Below are 18,712 nucleotides of genomic sequence, written 5' to 3' on the forward strand. Positions count from 1 at the left end.
GCAAACCGGGAGAAACGGGGAGACGGAGGGAGGGAGACGCACTCACGCGCGCACGCGCGCACTCACTCGCCGATTCAAAAGGCACGCGCGCTGCTGCAGCCGGTCAGCTGTTATTACCGAGCTCGGTGCTTCAACATACAACACACGATGTTGTTTACTGACACACGACTTCCGCTTTCTGTCCTGAACAAACAAACAGCAAAACATGTTGAATTAACACCACTGATAAACATTACCTACAGCGTTGGATAAACACGTGCAGTATCCAGGATCACGTGTTCATCCCGTGCAGCATCACTTACATCAGGATAATTAACTGTATGCTAACTGATACAGTCTTCAGTGTTGTACCAACACCTTACCTTAATGAATGAACACCAGCAGTGTTGAAATACCTCAGTGTTCAGTGTTGAATGAATCCTCAGTGTTGAGATGGAACCTTTAGTGTTTCATTAACACTTTAGATCACTGAATGGAGTCACGGTGTTGAATGAAATCATAGAGTGTTCACGGTTAATGAATTTAGATTTAATTGGCACTTCCATCCTTAGAGTGTTGAAATAAGACCTACCCCATTTAATGGTTATGAAACACCTCATAGTGTTACTCCTAGTGTTAAATGAATAGATAGGAGAACTGGTTTATTACTAGCATGGTGACCATCTCATAATGTTTAGCATACATTGCAAGGAATGATGAATTAGCATCTTTCAGTGTTAGTGAATGGAATCAGTGTGTGCATAAACACCTTCCTAATTAACACAACATTTGTTGAGATACCTCAGTGTTCAGTGTTGAATGAGTCCTCACAGTGTTGAGTTAGCACCTACAGTGTAGAATTAACACTTTACATCATATAAGTGAGTCACAATGGTGAATTTATCTCCTGGTGTTCACCAACACCAACCGTATTTACATTTTGTTTAATTAACACAAATTTTATTCATTCTTTCTGCCAGACAATAAAAAATGATTGAACAGTGTGTTAATGAAGCACTGTTTATACAGAGTAGTTTTGGTGGTGTATATTACCCACAATGCACTGCAAATATACTCTGACCAGGCATAACATTATGACCACCTGCTTAATATGGTATTGGTCCCCCTTTTTCTGCCAAAACAGCCCTGACCCGTCCTGCACTGTGTATTCTGACCCCTTTCTGTTGGATCGGATCACACGGGCCAGCCTTCTCTCCCCACGTGCATCAATGAGCCTTGACCGCCCATGACCCTGTCTCCGGGTCACCACTGTTCCTTCCTTGGACCACTTTTGATAGATACTGACCACTGCAGACCGGGAACACCCCACAAGAGCTGCAGTTTTGGAGTTGCTCTGATCCAGTGGTCTAGCCATCACAATTTGGCCCTTTTGGTCAAACTCGCTCAAATCCTTACACTTGTCCATTTTTCCTGCTTCTAACACATCACCAAGAAAGCCCAGCAGCGTCTCTACTTCCTGCGAAGGCTGAGGAAGGCTCATCTACTACCTCCCATCCTGGCTACCTTCTACAGAGGGACCATCGAGAGCGAGTGCCTGGTTTGGGAATTGCACCGTATCAGATAGCAAGACCCTGCAGTGGATAGTGAGGACAGCTGAGAAGATCATCGGAGTCTCTCTCCCCTCTATCATGGACATTTACTCCACATGCTGCAAAGAGGTCCTGAAGCATTCGGACCCGCACAACCAGACTGTTGAACAGCTTCGTCCCTCAGGCAATCAGGTATCTCAACAGAGAACTGAGCTGAACTGGACACGGACACGGACACACACACACACACACACACACAACTGAGAACTGTTCTCAATAGAGAACTGGACTGTGCTGGACATGGTGTTGTACATACACACACACACAAGAGAGAGCTGGTCTCAAAATAGAACTGAACTGGGCTGGACACACACACATACACACACGCACAAAATTTGTCCTGTTTACATGCACACGTCACTTTTACATGGATCTTGTTTACACTTTAAATATTTTATAAATACTTTTAAATATTTATAACTGTTCACTTGGTCACTTTAACTAAATGGATCTGTTCTAACTTAAATTACTTTGTTACTTCTACTGATATATTCACTGTCCTAACCTGCTTCTATCTGTCTTTGCACCCACTGTTAACACTGTTTTTTTATTTTTTGCACAAGAGTCAGTGTTATATGTCTTGTCTGTCTGCACTGTCTTGTCTTGTCATCTGTCTTGTGCACTTATGTTGTATGTTTAGTTTGTAAAGAATGCACCTTGTAGGAATAGTTTAGTTTAGTTCTATGTTTGTCTGCATCACTGTACTTTGTCTGTGTTCTGTGTAGCACCTCTGGTCCAGGAGGAACGTTGTTTCCCTTCACTGTGTACTGCATCAACTATATATGGTTGAAGGGACAATAAAGCTCTTTTGACTTTGAGGACAAAATGTTCACTTGCTGCCTAATATATCCCACCCACTAACAGGTGCCATGATCATCAGTCTTATTCACTTCACTGGTCAGTGGTCACTGATCGGTGTATATGAGTTTCATACTTTGAGAAATGATTCTACATCCTGAATTCTCTGTCCTCTGCTGACTTATGTAAACATATTCTATCATGGTTATCTATGATAACTTATGCTATCATGCTAAGTGCTCATTATCCTGATATTAGCCTTTTAGCAGGGTATTAGCTCTACTGCTACAGATTACTGGAACAGTGGTTTTCTTTTTTCCCTTCACTGTTCTTCTCTCTATCTGAGCACACTTTCGTCCATTTTTTTAAAATGTAAATTGCTAATTAGAACCCTTGTAAGAAGTGTCGTATGAACCAGCAGGACGTTTCGTAGCATTTGTGTGGGCTCCAAGATGAGTGTGTTCTGAGTCAGCAGGACACCCTGGTGAAGGAGGATATAATTGCTGACCCAAGGTCACGTCCTCCTTTTCTCACTCAACATTTCAAGATTTAAATAACCCAGATCTCATTAGCTCTTTCTTTCTTTCTTCCAGAGAAAAACATGGTGGTCGCTCGGTGTTGATGAGGAGAACTGATGACGCCACAGTGACGCCACACTCTTAGCAACATGGAGCATGACTCATTTTTCATGATTATTAGGTTGAGTTAATGCTAAAAAAAGGATGAAGCTTGGTGAAACATTGGGAATGTAGGATGAATAATGCTGATGTCACTCTACTTTGTGGAAGAAATCTGAGGTAAAAAGCCTTGTATAGAGAACATAATGTACACTATTGAAGCCTTGCTACATAGGATAGACTATTCAGTGATTTTTTCCATGTTTAAAGCTTTTCTTTCACAAATTTGACAACTTCACAAGTTTTTCTCTTTCAGAAAAATGTTTTTTAATATAACAAAAATGCTCATCTGGGATTTTTAAAACAGTGTCGTGTAATTGCTGTAATTTCTTGTCACTTCAGCGTGTCTGTGAGATAGCGTATGCTATGCTAGCTAGTGAAAATGTGTGATAGTGCTTCAGAACAATACATTAGTCAATAGATTAATTCCACCGTGTAATAAACAGCCTAATTGGGGTAAAGATTTGAGTGAAGAACAGGTTTAGCCTTCTGGCTAGTTATACACTGCTTGAGGACTTTATTGCAGTTTTTATTCAGGAGCTAACTTCCATCTTGTTTCTGAAGATTGTCCTTCTTTTCAGTCAAAAAAAAATACAAAAGACCTTTATAAACGGTTAATAGCTACTAATACATTTCAATAGATTTTCCCTTCTTCCAGCTTTTAGATTTTCATATAATATATCATTTTCTCAGAAAAAAAATGGTATTTGTACTTCCTCTTCTTTTTAAGTGTTTACAGCAATTCACACCTTCATATTTGGCGCCATAACTAGTCAGCGCGCGCGCGAATGAGAGTTTTCTCCGCCCACAAATGTTCCATGGTGCATTATTTGAGGGGTGCTGTAAATTCACATAATAATTTTTCTCTTTAAAAGGACAGACATTTTTGTTCTAATTATTACGCATGGCAACTATGTGTTTTACATTTAAAAACGATGTATAAATGCCATTAACGTAACTTTAGGTTAATGTGATATAAACACAAAAGTGTTTTCCTTCCCCCTAATATCGTGCGTGTATGTCTTCCTCCCGCCGAATCCTCTTTGGCGCTTTAGATAAAATTTTCACCCATCCGTATTCCGACAAATCCCACCTTCTGTAATTGGATTGGCTGGTAAAGAATAAAATATCAGACGTACAGCTTTATTATCCAATTATTGTACAGGTTTTTGTAGCCTAAACCCAATCGTATCGAAGAGCTCTGAATACGGATAGGAAAACAAATGATGCGGCCAGTCACCTCTCTTCAGTCGCAAAGCTGTTCAGGAGACTCAATAATGTTTCTGCTGTTATCGATATAAGTTAATTCAAAAGTTTTGTGTTATTTATTAAAAGATAATAATGGTGGAAGAAGAGTTGAAAGTTCCCGATGAGCTTTTTAAGGACGTGAAGTTTTATGTCGTCGGGGATATTGACCAAAAGGTGAAGTTTTTTTTCTGTCAATGTTAGCATGTTAGCATGTTTTTAGTGCTAGCTAGTTGTGCTATAAAGAAAACCGACTAGCTTTATAAACCTACAGCTTCAACACTAGCATCTGAGCACGCGCTAATTTAAGTCCAGATCATGGGCGAAGTTTTATATGATTAAGTGTGATTTGTGGAAGCTTTGCTAGAAAGCTAACGCTAACTAGCCAGCCATTTATAATGGACAGAAAGGCGTGTTTGCTAGCTAGCATGCTAATAAATAAATGGCAGTTGTAGTTAGACGTGTTAATAAGACTTGTATTAACACAATATTAGCATTATATTTTATTTGTTATTACATCCAGAGCTGTTAGCAGGAAGACCAGCTTGCTAGCCCACATGCTAACAGCTGAAACTCTGTACCTCTGAGATCTCAAAGTTTCTCTCTGAAACTGATTTAAAATAAACAAGATTTCAGTCAGATTTAAGTTTTGAAAAGTTTTAATCCTCAGTGAGTCTTTAACACCATGCATGCTGTTGACTGAAACTCTGTATTAATCATATTGTTAATATAAAGCTAAGATTTTAGCTGTGTTTTGATGCATCAGAATAAGAGATGCACAGATTCATCACAGGATTTGATTTTCATTAAGTGACCGAAGCAGAGCTCAGGTCTACGTTTAGAGGATCTTCAGTGTGTGATGTGATGTGTATAAAACACGCTGAGTGTTCTCGTAGAGGAAGAGCGGTCTCGTACTGTGTGATAAGAAATAATTTCTAAACAATAAAACGTTGAGACTTTCCTCAGCTCAACCCTTTACGACTCGGTTCTGTGATTTTAGGTGGTGCAGCTGCTGAAGTCAGGAAAAGGAAAGGAAGTGTCCTACATCGCCCTCGCCACGCACATCATCACAGAGGATGGAGATAACGCAGAGGTCAGCGAGGCACGCGAGGTCTTCTTCTTACCTGTAGTAAAGGTAACGTTCACAAACGCCTCACAATCAATTAATTATTTAATTAGTAAATGATAATTGTATCAGAGTTTAATGGCTCACAGTAGTGATGAGCAGAACTGTAAATATTACACACTGCAGTATTTACATCATTTACTCTAACTGCTTTCATAATAAAAGTTTTGATAGTATGTGTTGTGTTTTTTCCTTTCTTTCTTTCTTTCTTTCTTTCTTTCTTTCTTGGTTCTGTTTCTCAGCCCACGTGGGTGATCCTGTCAGTCAGATGTGGAGACCTGCTGCCGTATCCTTCAGAAATGTCTGCAGATGTCCATAATAAATACATTTTATAAGAACGCGTACATGATAATAACATACGTTATATTGCCAAAAAGTTTTGGGAGACCCCTCCAAATCATTGAGTTCAGGGGTTGTTTTTCAGGGGTTGGGCTCGGCTCCTTAGTTCCAGTGAAAGGAACGCTTAATGCTTCCTTGGTTTATACCAAGACGTTTTTGTCCCCTTCCTGTTCCAACATGACTGCACACCAGTGCACAAAGCAAGGTCCATAAAGACATGGATGAGTGAGTTTGGTGTGGAGGAACTTGACTGTCCTGCACAGAGTCCTGACCTCAACCCCACAGAACACCTTTGGGATGAATTAGAGTGGAGACTGTGAGCCAGACCTTCTCGTCCAACATCAGTGCCTGACCTCACAAATATGCTTCTAGAGGAACGGTCAAAAATTCCCATAAACACACTCCTAAACCTTGTGGAAAGCCTTCCCAGAAGAGTTGAAGCTGTTATAGCTGGAAAGGGCGGGACAACTCCATATTACATTCATGTGCAGGTAAAGGCAGACGTCCCAAAACTTTTGGCAATATAGTATATGTAGTTCTGTGCAACTGTGATGTTTTCAGATTACAGTAAGAACCAGTATTTGATGTCTGAATAACACATAATCGATTATCAGCCCATTTGCAGCTCATTTATTTTCCCCTTGACCGTTGTTCATCAGTGTCACAGGCTTTTCTCCTGAGTCGGGTCAGTTGTTCTTTGGCGTGCGGGCGTGTTTATCTAATGTAAGATTTTTGTGCTTCTTTTAAAGTAATTAGAAACTCCATCCCAGTTTTTCTTCCTTCTGTGTTTATTTCCAGTTTGTTTCCTCTCTCTGTCTCACAGCTAAAGGAGGATCTCAGCACCCTGTGGGCTTTTATTACGTTTTATGGAGGAGATTGTCAACTGAATTTCAACAAGAAGTGTACACATCTGGTGGTTCCTGAACCCAAGGGGGTAAATAGCCATCCATTCCCCCCCACCCCCCCTTTGGAGTTTATAACCGGTGTCTTTGATTTGCATTTAGATTTGAGTCGTCCTTGTGAAAGCTGAACTGTGTTTTGTCTTGTTCTTCTCGCTCTTTTATGGCTGGAGAGTGTGTTTAAACTGCTTATAAATGGTGTCGTTGGGTGTCGTTTAAGAGCCAGACGCCTGCAGCCTGTGTGTGTGTGTTTATTGGCCTGCATTTGGTGTTGCTGGTTTTTAGAGCTGTATTGGAGGATGAACGTATTTTATAGTCCTCACACTGATAGAACTGAGATAAAATAACGTCCTTAATCCAAGACCTTAGGATAAATGTATCATGTGGGAGAGAAAATCCCGTTTGGAAAACTGACCTCTGGTCTGTAATGCTTGTTTGTGTTTAATGCGACTTCACTTTGTTATTTTATGGACACTTTTCTGTAGGTCACTGTAGGGCTGCACAATTAATCGATTTTCTAATTTACCACGATTACGAAATCGCTCAAAGCTGCGATGACAAAAAAGGGGTGCTTAAGGGGTGTTTATTGCACGTTACGTTGCGAGGGGCAAATAAAGACTTTTAATAGTCTGTGGGCGTGTCCTTATCAACGACCCAATTATCCACTTGCCCATGTCTATCTCTTCATGTTAATTTCGTGAACATGTGCACTGATAAAGAAACACCAGATTGCTGAGAAGTTGATCAAGAATTGTAAGCGAAAAGAAATGCTTCATCTGTGGTGTGGAATTATTCTGGATTCCCTAGCGACGATGTCGAGCGGTGTGTTATAGTGTGAGTATAGTGTGTAAGTGTATGTCAAACAGCTGTTTCTGCACCATCAAAGCAACACCACGAATTTATTTAAATTTCAACCACAGTGTGCAATATGACCAGTGATTTAGTGTGGGGGGGGGAAAGAAAGCAACAAGTCATGCTAGAGCTGCTACACAAACTCCCATCACTGTGAAAAATCTCAGACACACTGGATCAGAGAGATGAGTGTAAAAATCTCAGACACACTGCATCAGAGAGATGAGCGTAAAAATCTCAGACACACTGCATCAGAGAGATGAGCGTAAAAATCTCAGACACACTGCATCAGAGAGATGAGCGTAAAAATCTCAGACACTGGATCAGAGAGATGAGTGTAAAAATCTCAGACACACTGGATCAGAGAGATGAGCGTAAAAATCTCAGACACACTGGATCAGAGAGATGAGCGTAAAAATCTCAGACACACTGGATCAGAGAGATGAGTGTAAAAATCTCAGACACACTGGATCAGAGAGATGAGTGTAAAAATCTCAGACACACTGGATCAGAGAGATGAGTGTAAAAATCTGACACTGGATCAGAGAGATGAGTGTAAAAATCTCAGACACTGGATCAGAGAGATGAGTGTAAAAATCTCAGACACACTGGATCAGAGAGATGAGTGTAAAAATCTCAGACACACTGGATCAGAGAGATGAGCGTAAAAATCTCAGACACACTGGATCAGAGAGATGAGCGTAAAAATCTCAGACACACTGGATCAGAGAGATGAGCGTAAAAATCTCAGACACTGGATCAGAGAGATGAGCGTAAAAATCTCAGACACTGGATCAGAGAGATGAGCGTAAAAATCTCAGACACTGGATCAGAGAGATGAGCGTAAAAATCTCAGACACACTGGATCAGAGAGATGAGTGTAAAAATCTCAGACACACTGGATCAGAGAGATGAGTGTAAAAATCTCAGACACACTGGATCAGAGAGATGAGTGTAAAAATCTCAGACACTGGATCAGAGAGATGAGTGTAAAAATCTCAGACACTGGATCAGAGAGATGAGCGTAAAAATCTCAGACACTGGATCAGAGAGATGAGTGTAAAAATCTCAGACACTGGATCAGAGAGATGTCATCCCCTCCTGCAATTACTTGGTCTAGCTTCATAAATTAATTTTATTTTTAGTATGACATTTATACCATGCTTATTTATCCTTTTTTAATTTAAAGAAACCCAAGCAATGATATAGTTGACATTTGAGTCTTAAGTAATAAAAGTTTTTCAGGAAGAATGTTTTCAGCCGTTTTTTTATTTTTATATGTATTTTAAAATATGGCATGCAGTTTCCTCAAACAATGGTATAAAGCTGTTTAAAACACCATTTAATATAAATTGTGATAATTGTGATTAATAATTGCAATTACAATTTCAAGGTAATTATCAACAATTATGATTTTTGTCATAATTGTGCAGCCCTAGGTCGCTGTATCTAGATCATCTCTCGTTATCTGCTGCATGATGGATGTATTAAAGCGAGAGCTCTAATGTTATGACTGCATTTTTAAAAGTTTTGGTTTGTTCCTAGGCGAAATACGAGTGCGCACTGAGGTACAGTGGGATTAAAATCGTCACCCCGGAGTGGATCACCGACTCAGTTAAAGACAAGAGCAGGAAGGATGAGGCGGTTTACCACCCGAGGCTCACCTACTGCGAGGAAGAGGAAGATGAGGTCAGCGAGGACGAAAACGAGCGCAGTTCGCGCTCCGAAGGAAGCAAGCGCTCTAGCCCCGCCTCGTCGCGAGGGCCGTCACCTTCCAGGTGTCACCGCTCACCCTCTCGGCCTAAAGCCGAGGTCATGTTCGACGACTCGGACGAATCGGACAAAGAGGAGCTCAACCTGAACTGGACGCTGTCTAAGCACCGCCTCCAGCCAAGCAAGGACACAGCACTCATTAACCTGTGTGACAGCGTTCCTCCTGTGCCAGGTAATGCCCAGGGAACAGATCGTCCAGAGATGATTGGTGGGTGGAATTCAGGGCCGCGCTCGTTAAGGAATATCAATAAGAGCGGAGAGCAGCAGCAGCAGCAGCAGCAGCAGCAGCAGCTCCCACGACCGGCCAATGTCGCACATGTAAGAGACCGGTATTTTATGTTCGTGTATATTTTATGTTTGTATAACAACGTTTTAAAGTGTGTAAAGTGATTTGCTTTCTCTGCCAAACTGGATGATTAAAAAGTGAATATCTTAAATAATTAAACATTTAAGCACTCCACAGTTGAATTCCGGATTCTGATTGGTTCTCTTTAGTAATTAGCTTTATTCTCGTTATTACTATTTAAGATTCTTCAGAGTCTGACTTCTAAAAGCGTGGAACCGCAGGGGAATCAGACCCAACCTGGCGCCCCGAATCAGCTTCTCTTCAACTCCACGAAACCTCCACAGCACACAGCACCACAACTTGCTCCTGAAGTGCAGCAGCAGTTACTCCAACACCAGCAACAGCTGCAGCAGCAGCAGCAACAACTACAACAACCGCAGCAGCAGCAAGCACACCCAATCCCACCACCGCAACAACAGCAGCCACAACATGCGCAGCAGATGCTCCAGCAGCATCCTTTGATGCACCTGCAGCAGCAGGGCATGCAAATACATCATCCGCAGCAACAGCAACAACAGCAGCAGCAACAGCAGCAGCAGGCAGGGTTTGCACAAATCCCCCAACAGCCGCATCAGTTCCTCCCGCAACAGATACACCAGCAGATGTACTCTCAGCAGCAGCATCAGCAACAGCAGCACAGCTTCCTGCAGCAGCCCCTGCGACCACCGCAGCAGCAACAGCAGCATCTCCGACCTCCCTTGCAGCAACAACATCTATTACAGCAGCAGTTGCTGCAACAAAGGCTCCAGCTGCAACTACAACAACAACAGCAGCAACAACAGCAACCGCAAAATCAGCAGCAGATGCACCAGCAGCATTTGCAACAACAGCAGCAGCAGCAGCAGCAGCATTTCCTGCAACAGCAGCAACAGCACCTGCAGCAGCAGCAGCAGCAGCAGCAACAACACTTGCAGCAGCAGCAACAAATGCAGAATACACAAGCTCTGCAGCATCAGACGCAGACACCACTGCAGCTTGTGCAGCCGCATCAACTGCTGGGCCATGAACCAGGACAGGAGAGTAAGTAACCTTAAATCTTAAATATTTGATGTTAGCTTATTATTATAAATGTTTTATAGAGTGTTTATTATCTTCACTTTGAACACTAATTGGTTTAGTGACTGATTCTACTAACATCTTTCTCGTCAGTTCCTGAAGATAGCTTCCTGGTGGGATGCGTCTTCGCCATCGCTGATTATCCAGAGCAGATGGCCGATAAGCAGCTACTGGCCACGTGGAAGCGGGTGCGATTCTGGATCAGTTTAAACTTGAACTATTTTGAGTCTTCTCTCTAATGAAAATAATCTGTTACACATTATCTGCATTTTTATGATGATTATTTTTTAATGCAGATCATTCAGGCATACGGAGGCTCTGTAGACTCTGCTCTGAATCGCTGCACTCACTTACTGTGTGAAAGTCAAGTCAGCAGCATGTACCTGCAGGTAAGCACACCTGCCTGCTTGTTAAAACAGTGTAATAACATGCGTTTATAGTGAACGTACTGTCTGAGCGATAAAGGCATTATTTTCAGTAATGTTAGCTTTCTTTGTGCTGCACTGCGTCAGGCTTTGAGAGAAGGAAAGCGCTGTGTTACGGCTCACTGGCTCAACACGGTGCTGAAGAAGAAGAGGATGGTTCCTCCTCACCGCACACTCCATCTGCCTTTCAGTTTCCCTCCTGGAGCCAAACCCTGCTCACAACACGTATGAACACCAGCATGCTTTTACTACCTTCTGGATGATGTATAATAATATATCTTGATGGGTGATTATTTTTTTTATTCCCTTTTTTTAATAATCTGCTCCTCAGATTATTTCCGTCACTGGGTTTGTGGACAGCGATCGAGAGGACTTGAAACTCATGGCCTACTTAGCTGGAGCTCGCTATACAGGATACCTGTGTCGCAGCAACACTGTTCTCATCTGCAAAGAGTAAGTCTTTAATATTTCACTCATTCATTCATGCATTAGCGAGCTAGGGGTCGTGATCTTGCTTTATAATAATTAAAAATAAACAAGATATGAATGTGTAAAGCTTATGGTGTGTGTTATTTCTAGGCCAAGTGGGCTAAAGTACGAGAAGGCGAAGGAGTGGAGAATCCCGTGTGTAAATGCTCAGTGGCTGTGTGACATCCTGCTGGGATATTTCGAGGCCTTACGGCAGATCCAACACAGCCGATACACTCAGTTCAACTTAGCTGAACCTCTTGCTCCTAACACACACCATGTCCAGAATCTGCTGGGTATGAGTCTGATCATCTTCACTCCTTCATTATTGTATTTTTTTCCCCTGAAGTTCTTAAAAGGATTCTCAAAAATGTAGTCTTTTAGGGTCATTAAGTGCAATCTGGCAACCTGTTACCTTCCTGATCTGTTTTCATGTGCAGTAAGGAATTTCTTGCTACCTTGCCATTTTTTAACTTTCATTGTTTGTGATTTCCTTTTTTAATCGCTGTTTAAACCTACAGCAGTTAGAGTCTAAAGAAAAGCCAACATTTTCTTAATATTCTGATATATATATATATTTTTAAGCTTTAATGTCTTGTTTGATCATGTATAACATTGAGCACTGTACACCGATCAGCCATAACATTATGATCACCTGCCTTATATTGTGTTGGTCCCTTTTTTTTTTTTTTTTAATTACACTGCTAAAATAGCCCTGACCCGTCGAGACATAGACTCCACTAGATCCCTGAAGGTGTGCTGTGGTATCTGGCACCAAGATTTTAGCAGCAGATCCTTTAAGTCCTGTAAGTTGTGAGGTGGGGCCTCCATGGATCAGACTTAGGCCAAGTCAACACCTCAAACTTGTTCTCTCCGGACCAGCATTAACTTCTTCAGCAGTTTGACCAATAGTAGATCGTCTGTGGGATCTGACCACACGGGCCAGCCTTTGCTCCCCATGTGCATCAATGCACACCAATGACCCTCTCACCGGTTCACCACTGTTCCTTCTTTGGACCACTTTTGATAGATACTGACCACTGCAGACCGGGAACACCCCACAAGAGCTGCAGTTTTGGAGATGTTCTGATCCAGTGGTCTAGCCATCACAATTTGGCCCTTTTGGTCAAACTCGCTCAAATCCTTACACTTGTCCATTTTTTCTGCTTCTAACATCAACTTTGAGGACAAAATGTTGACTTGCTGCCTAATATATCCCACCCACTAACAGGTGCCATGATGAGGAGATACTCAGTCTTATTCACTTCACCTCTCACTGCTCAGTGAATGGTGTATGTTACTGTGTAGATCTTTGTCGTGTTCTTTCACAGGATGTGATTGATGATATGTCCATTTATTTTATTCTTTAGCTGCTTGGAGAAATCCTGTAAAAGTCCCACCGGAGGCGTTGGTGGTAAGAGACTTTCTAAAACTTGTCTTTTTTTTTTATTTGACATTTGGGGTTGAGCATAGTGAGACCAAATCGAGACAAAAATGACAAAATTTATTATTTATTAGAATAGTTTTGGTCCTCTGATGGGTTTAATATGGCTCCAGTACAGTTGGGTTTTTATGTTATATGTGGTGTGGCGCAGATTCTATAATGGCTCAAAAGTTCCACGAGCAAGCATGTGCTCTCTCTCTCTCTCTCTCTCTCTCTCTCTCTCTCTCTCTCTCTCCCCTTGTGGTGTTAATGATGTACTTTTCCAGCCCTGGTGTCTAGTGCTTTGTGTATTAAGAGTGTGTCTGAGTGTCTTTGTCTCTGTGTCCAGAGCCTCCGTCTGCAGCAGAAACAGAAACAGGCCGAGGGAACCTCACAGCCTCCTGCCAAGAAGCCTAAGTGAGTTCTGGAGTACACTTAAGTGTGTTTATTTGAGGAGTGTGTGTGTGTGTGTGTATGTATGTGGGGTTCAATTTTTTTGGATCACAGACAAATCCACTTATTGATCTGTTTTTAACTGTCCTAACACCCGGAAACTGACAACAGGGCAAGTATGGACTGGGTTAGGAACAGAACCAGTGGACACTCTGCTTTATCACGTTATTCTGTTGTTGATTATTTTAGCACCACCTTAAATGTGTTATTAGAATTTATGAAGTAACCACAGCAGTGAAGTGTTAAAAAGTTTCAACTAAATCTTGACATGAATATATACATGATTCTGATTATTATAGCATTATTTCTATGGCTAATAGCTATGTCCAGTTTCCTGTTTTTAAGGCTTTTTGTCCTGATCTCCTTCTTAAAACCCTCAGATATGGGCTAGAATCTCGGATAAGGCTTGTGTGGTAAATAATACATTCTTTATTTCTCTCTGTAGAATAGAGGAACTGCCCACGCCGTCTAAAAAGCTTCCTCCGGAGTCGACCCCATATGTTTTCTTCACTGGTTTCGAACCTGTGCAGACCCAGCAGTATATAAAGGTAACAGAACACGCCGCCTGCTCGTTTTTCAGCCGTAGAGCTTGTTAACATGTTGATCTCCTGAGTTCCAGAGACTACAGTGTGTTTTTCAGTGATTTGTTCTCCAGAACACGTTCAGGGCAGAATACAGACTTAACTGCAGCCTGAGTGCCGAGAGAAATCAATATCTGATCTGAGATGACACTTGAGCGTTCGTGATGGCACACAGCCTCTCACAGACGTCCTCTTTCTGTTCCAGAGACTGTACGAGCTCGGCGGTGAAGTGGCGGAGAGTGTGCAAAAGTGCACTCATCTGGTGGCCAGCAAAGTGATTCGCACGGTCAAGTTCCTGACGGCCATCTCCGTCGTTAAGCACATTGTCACTCCGGAGTGGCTTCAGGAGAGCTGGAAATGCCAGAAATTTGTGGGTGAGTTCGAGTGGAGAAGATTGAAAATGGTTTATAGAGAGGTGCTGCTGTTTGGGAGGGAAGAAAAGGCAAATAAGATGAACAAATATTTACTTAATTATTAATTAATAAAAATATAATTTCTGCTGAGAAACAGATGTTTGATTGTATGAAAGCATTTTTTTTTGTTGCGTCGAAAAGCTGTTAGATTGAATTGTCAGGCAAGTAACTGTGTGTGTGTGTGTGTGTGTGTGTGTGTGTGTGTGTGTGTGTGTGTGTGTGTGTGTGAAGATGAACAGAGTTATATGCTGCGGGACGCCGAGGCTGAGGTGCTCTTCTCTTTTAGTCTGGAGGAGTCACTGAAGAAAGCTCATGCTGCTCCACTCTTCAAGGTGACGATGACCACAACTACCACCATATAACACCACCATCACTGACCCTCCCTTTATTTTGTACTCCTCTTTCCTTCAGTCTATTCTCCTCCCTTTTCCTTCCTGCTCCTTTTTTTCTCTCTTCTCCCTTCCCTCTGAAATTCTCCCAATTTCATCCTCCTTCTCCTTCTTCTTCTTCTTCTTCTGCTGCACACCTTCTATCTTAGCCTTCTCATATCCTCAGCTTTCCCTTGCATCTTTTCTCCTCTAACTTTCTCTGCTTCCTTTTCCCCTCCTGACCTATTTGGTCCTCCCTCTTCTCCTTTCTTCATTTCCTTTCCTCTGCTTATTTTCTGTTCTTCCTTTTCCCCTTGTCTGTTTTTTCCGTCTTTATTTCCCTTTCTTTCCTCAACAATACCATATTCCTTCCTCCTTTTCTCTAGTCCTCTCTTCTATTTCCTCTCCTTTCCCATTACTCCATGTTCTCCCTCCCTCCCTCCCTCCCCTTTCTCCATCTCTGCCGGCCGGTGCTGTCGTCCTTCACTGACGTGTGGTGTAATTGGATGTCGCAGAGGACTTGCGGTGACTGAGATGTACGTGTATTAAAGATGTCCATTCTGTCTCCTCAGGGTAAATTCTTCTACATAACGCCGGGAATCTGTCCGAGTCTCAGCACCATGAGAGCCATCGTGGAGAGCGCCGGAGGGAAACTGCTATCCAGACAGCCGTCCTTCCGTAAGATCATGGAGCACAAGCAGAACAAGGTTCTCCTCTTCCTCTTGTAGCTTTTAATACTCTCGCTCAAACAGCTTTAGCTTTCAGAATCTGAATATTTTGTTCCCTGTTACAGAACCTACCGGAGATCATCCTCATCTCATGCGACAATGACCTGCATCTGTGCCGAGAATATTTTCTGAAGAACATCGGTAAGTTTCACTTGGTGTGAAATGGGCTCATGAGTTTATACCGTAGCGCTGTTATGTTCTGGTTTCTGATTGGGCAGCAGGTGTTGATTATTTTTCTATAAGATTATCTTTCACAGCAGTGCAGGTTTATATTAGTGTGCACTTTTTAATGCCTTACCGTTTCCAGAGTAACTGCTTTTTTTTACAGGGATTTGTACGGACCATACAAGATCAACAGATTTGGTGAAATCTTAGTTTGATAGTTAATTATTCATTTTAAAACATCTCTAAGTAGTCTAAGGCTACGTCTACACTGATCCGGGTAATTTGAAAATTCTAAAAACGCTCTGTGTCCACATTATTGTTCTGTCGTTTCCCCAAAAGTTGGTCATCCACACGAAATCGTCTGAAAACGCTTACGTCCCTTTACTGTGCACGAGTGAGACGCTTCCACCCGTGTCATTTCCACCTGCCATTTATTTACTTTACGTCACCGCAGTATGTGGAGGGAATTGGCCGAATTGGTCACATGACTGAAAATTTTAAACATAAACCTGTTAGTGTGGACATGGCCTGAGAACGTGTGTGAAGTGAGATGGAAACTTTTGTAGATTTAAGCAGCAGACATAAAGGGAATTCAATTGAACTAAATCTTTCTTAAATGGTGTTTATATTGTCTTACACACACACACACACACACACACACCTTGAAGCTCATTATTTTGATGGTCCTTTTTTTCTCCTCTTTCTGTGTTATTAGAAGTTCACAATGCTGAGTTCATCCTCACAGGAGTACTGACCCAGACGCTGGACTATCAATCATATCCTTTATACTGGCCAATAAAACCCACACTGCTCTCTTTCTTTTCTCCTGCTTTATCTGTCTAACCTCAACCTCCCTCTCTCTCTCTCCACTCTCTTCTCCCTTTCTCTCTCTCTCACTCGCACACACACTCTCACTCTTACTTATATTTTATATTTCCCAGTGCTAGTCATGACCTTAATGTTCTCACGTATAAATTCACATGATGGGAGGAAGATCCTCGGGAAGAGAACACTAAACTCTCTGTGTTGGTCGACGCTGAAGGTTCCTTTTTTATAAATATAAATATATATATATAAAAGAAAGACAATACAATTTGTTCCTTTGTTATTTTTTTTGTGTGTTTTTTGTACCAGTTGAAAAGTCTTTTTTTTTTGTAGAAATTACTGGTGGAAAAAAAAGTTATTTTTTATGATTGTTTTAAATTATGGCAAAATTTCCCTGATTTGTTTTTGTCTGGATTTTTGGAATAAAAGTCTCGTTATTGTGACCAAACCAAACTCGTTTTATATAAATTACTGTGCAGGAGAAATAAGAAAAACAAGCAATAAAAATCTATCGTTGTATTTAAAATATTCTTCTACACCTTTGATAGCTTTTAACTTTCTTTTTGTAATTCCAAATGTATTTTATAGAAAAACAGTATTTAAAAAAAAAAAAAAAAGGCAGGGATTTCTCCACGGTCCAATCAGCCGCCCCAAATTTTCTGTTATTTAGAATTATTTCTTTATTTCTTTATTTCTTTTATTATTTGCCATTTAATTAAATTGTATGCAGTCTTTTTATGCCATTTTCTGTAACTGCTGTCTGGTGATCATACGTTACGGTATTCCTTTCTCTGAGAAGGATTGCTCCAAACTCAGGAAGGCAGAAGGAGGAATAAAAAGGTACTTTTGTTTTTAAAGAACAATTTCCAAACTTTAGTACATTATTGTAATGGTTTATAATGTGTATATGGGTCACTACAAGCCGTATTTACTTTCCATCTCTGATGTAGATCCGTGTGTCTGTGTGTGTGTGTGTGTGTGTGTGTGTGTGTGTGTAGGGGGGTAGACCTCTCTTTAAACTGTTATTCCTGATAGACGGAATTCAATTAATTGTTAATGAAGTGTTACGGGTACTTACCGGTGGAAGGGAATTGTGCGCTGTGAGCAGTTTTGCCCCGGGCGATCCCCGTGCCCCTGCGCTGGGCTATAGGGGGGAAAGAACCCCTGCTATTGCCCTTCTAAAAACGGAGAAATTAAAATGCACACAGCCAAGGTCATGTAGCACAAAAGCTACTGGGACATGGAGCGATGAACACTGCTGATCTGAACTGGTCCGATAAAAGAATAAAGAAAGCAATTGTTCCAGCAATAATAATAATAACTAATAATAATAAAAATTGTAATAACAGTAATAATAACTAATAATAATACTAATAATAGTAGTAGTAGTAATAAGAAAGGTGCTAGTATTAAGAATAATATAGTATTTATAATAGTAACAATAACAGTACTAGTGATAAGAATAATAATAATAGTAACAGTAACAAAAATAGTAATAACAGTATTAATAATTAACCTCATTCAGTTCATCTAAGTACTCTTCAAATAAAAAGGAACTCTATCTTGCAGTGTTGCAACAAATTATTTTATATTATTATTATTATTATTATAAACAATTATTTATCTACCTCTACGGTAATTTATTATAAACCTCCCTGCATACACCAGTGTTATCATTTCTTTCTTTAATTTATTTCCATACTATCAATTAATAAATTATATTAATCATATAAAATTATTACACTATTAAAGGAATATTCTCGTAATCATATTCACCTTAAATAATTCATCTATTTATTATGAGAAGAGCGGTCTTTATCTCCAGAGGACCCAGACTTAATATCTATGCATGAAACAATATGTTGGTATAATTAGTAAAACAGATAGGAACAGTGTGTGTTGATATTTTAAATATGTTGTGAATATTTTATCACAGTATATAAAGATGTTCTGATGAGTGTGTATGGAGATGTAGAACAAAGCACAAGGACCACAGAAGGAAGGAAATTATAAGTAATAAAATATTAAATTATATTCATAAATGATATTATGTTATGGTAATATCTGTGTATTATCTGGTCATCCCTATCCTTTGTGCTGTTTGTCTGTGTTGAGACACGTTTACAAAAATATTATTGCAGTTTTTAAAGTTACAGATTGGAG

The 18,712-nt window shown here is 40.8% G+C and overlaps 1 protein-coding gene across 2 annotated transcripts; it reads left to right on the forward strand.

The window, feature by feature from the left end:
• Nucleotides 1-4,273: 4,273 nt before the first annotated feature.
• paxip1 (PAX interacting (with transcription-activation domain) protein 1) lies at nt 4,274-17,452 on the forward strand. 2 transcript variants are annotated; one of them, XM_058418719.1, is made up of 21 exons: nt 4,274-4,486; nt 5,310-5,444; nt 5,678-5,721; nt 6,434-6,497; nt 6,598-6,708; nt 9,071-9,616; nt 9,827-10,664; nt 10,794-10,888; nt 10,997-11,089; nt 11,213-11,350; nt 11,457-11,578; nt 11,705-11,889; nt 12,964-13,007; nt 13,366-13,433; nt 13,915-14,017; nt 14,256-14,424; nt 14,695-14,795; nt 15,404-15,538; nt 15,625-15,700; nt 16,440-16,499; nt 16,692-17,452. In XM_058418719.1, exons 1-21 carry the CDS (start codon nt 4,406-4,408, stop codon nt 16,706-16,708), a joined length of 3,225 nt encoding a protein of 1,074 aa, XP_058274702.1. In that variant the 5' UTR covers nt 4,274-4,405; the 3' UTR covers nt 16,709-17,452. The 2 variants fall into 2 exon arrangements, with proteins under 2 accessions (XP_058274702.1, XP_058274701.1); XM_058418718.1 differs by lacking the exon at nt 16,692-17,452 and having other exon boundaries at nt 16,440-16,685.
• The last annotated feature ends 1,260 nt before the right edge of the window (nt 17,453-18,712 follow it).

Source organism: Hemibagrus wyckioides, linkage group LG20, assembly GCF_019097595.1.
Source record: "Hemibagrus wyckioides isolate EC202008001 linkage group LG20, SWU_Hwy_1.0, whole genome shotgun sequence".
NCBI lineage: Eukaryota > Metazoa > Chordata > Actinopteri > Siluriformes > Bagridae > Hemibagrus > Hemibagrus wyckioides.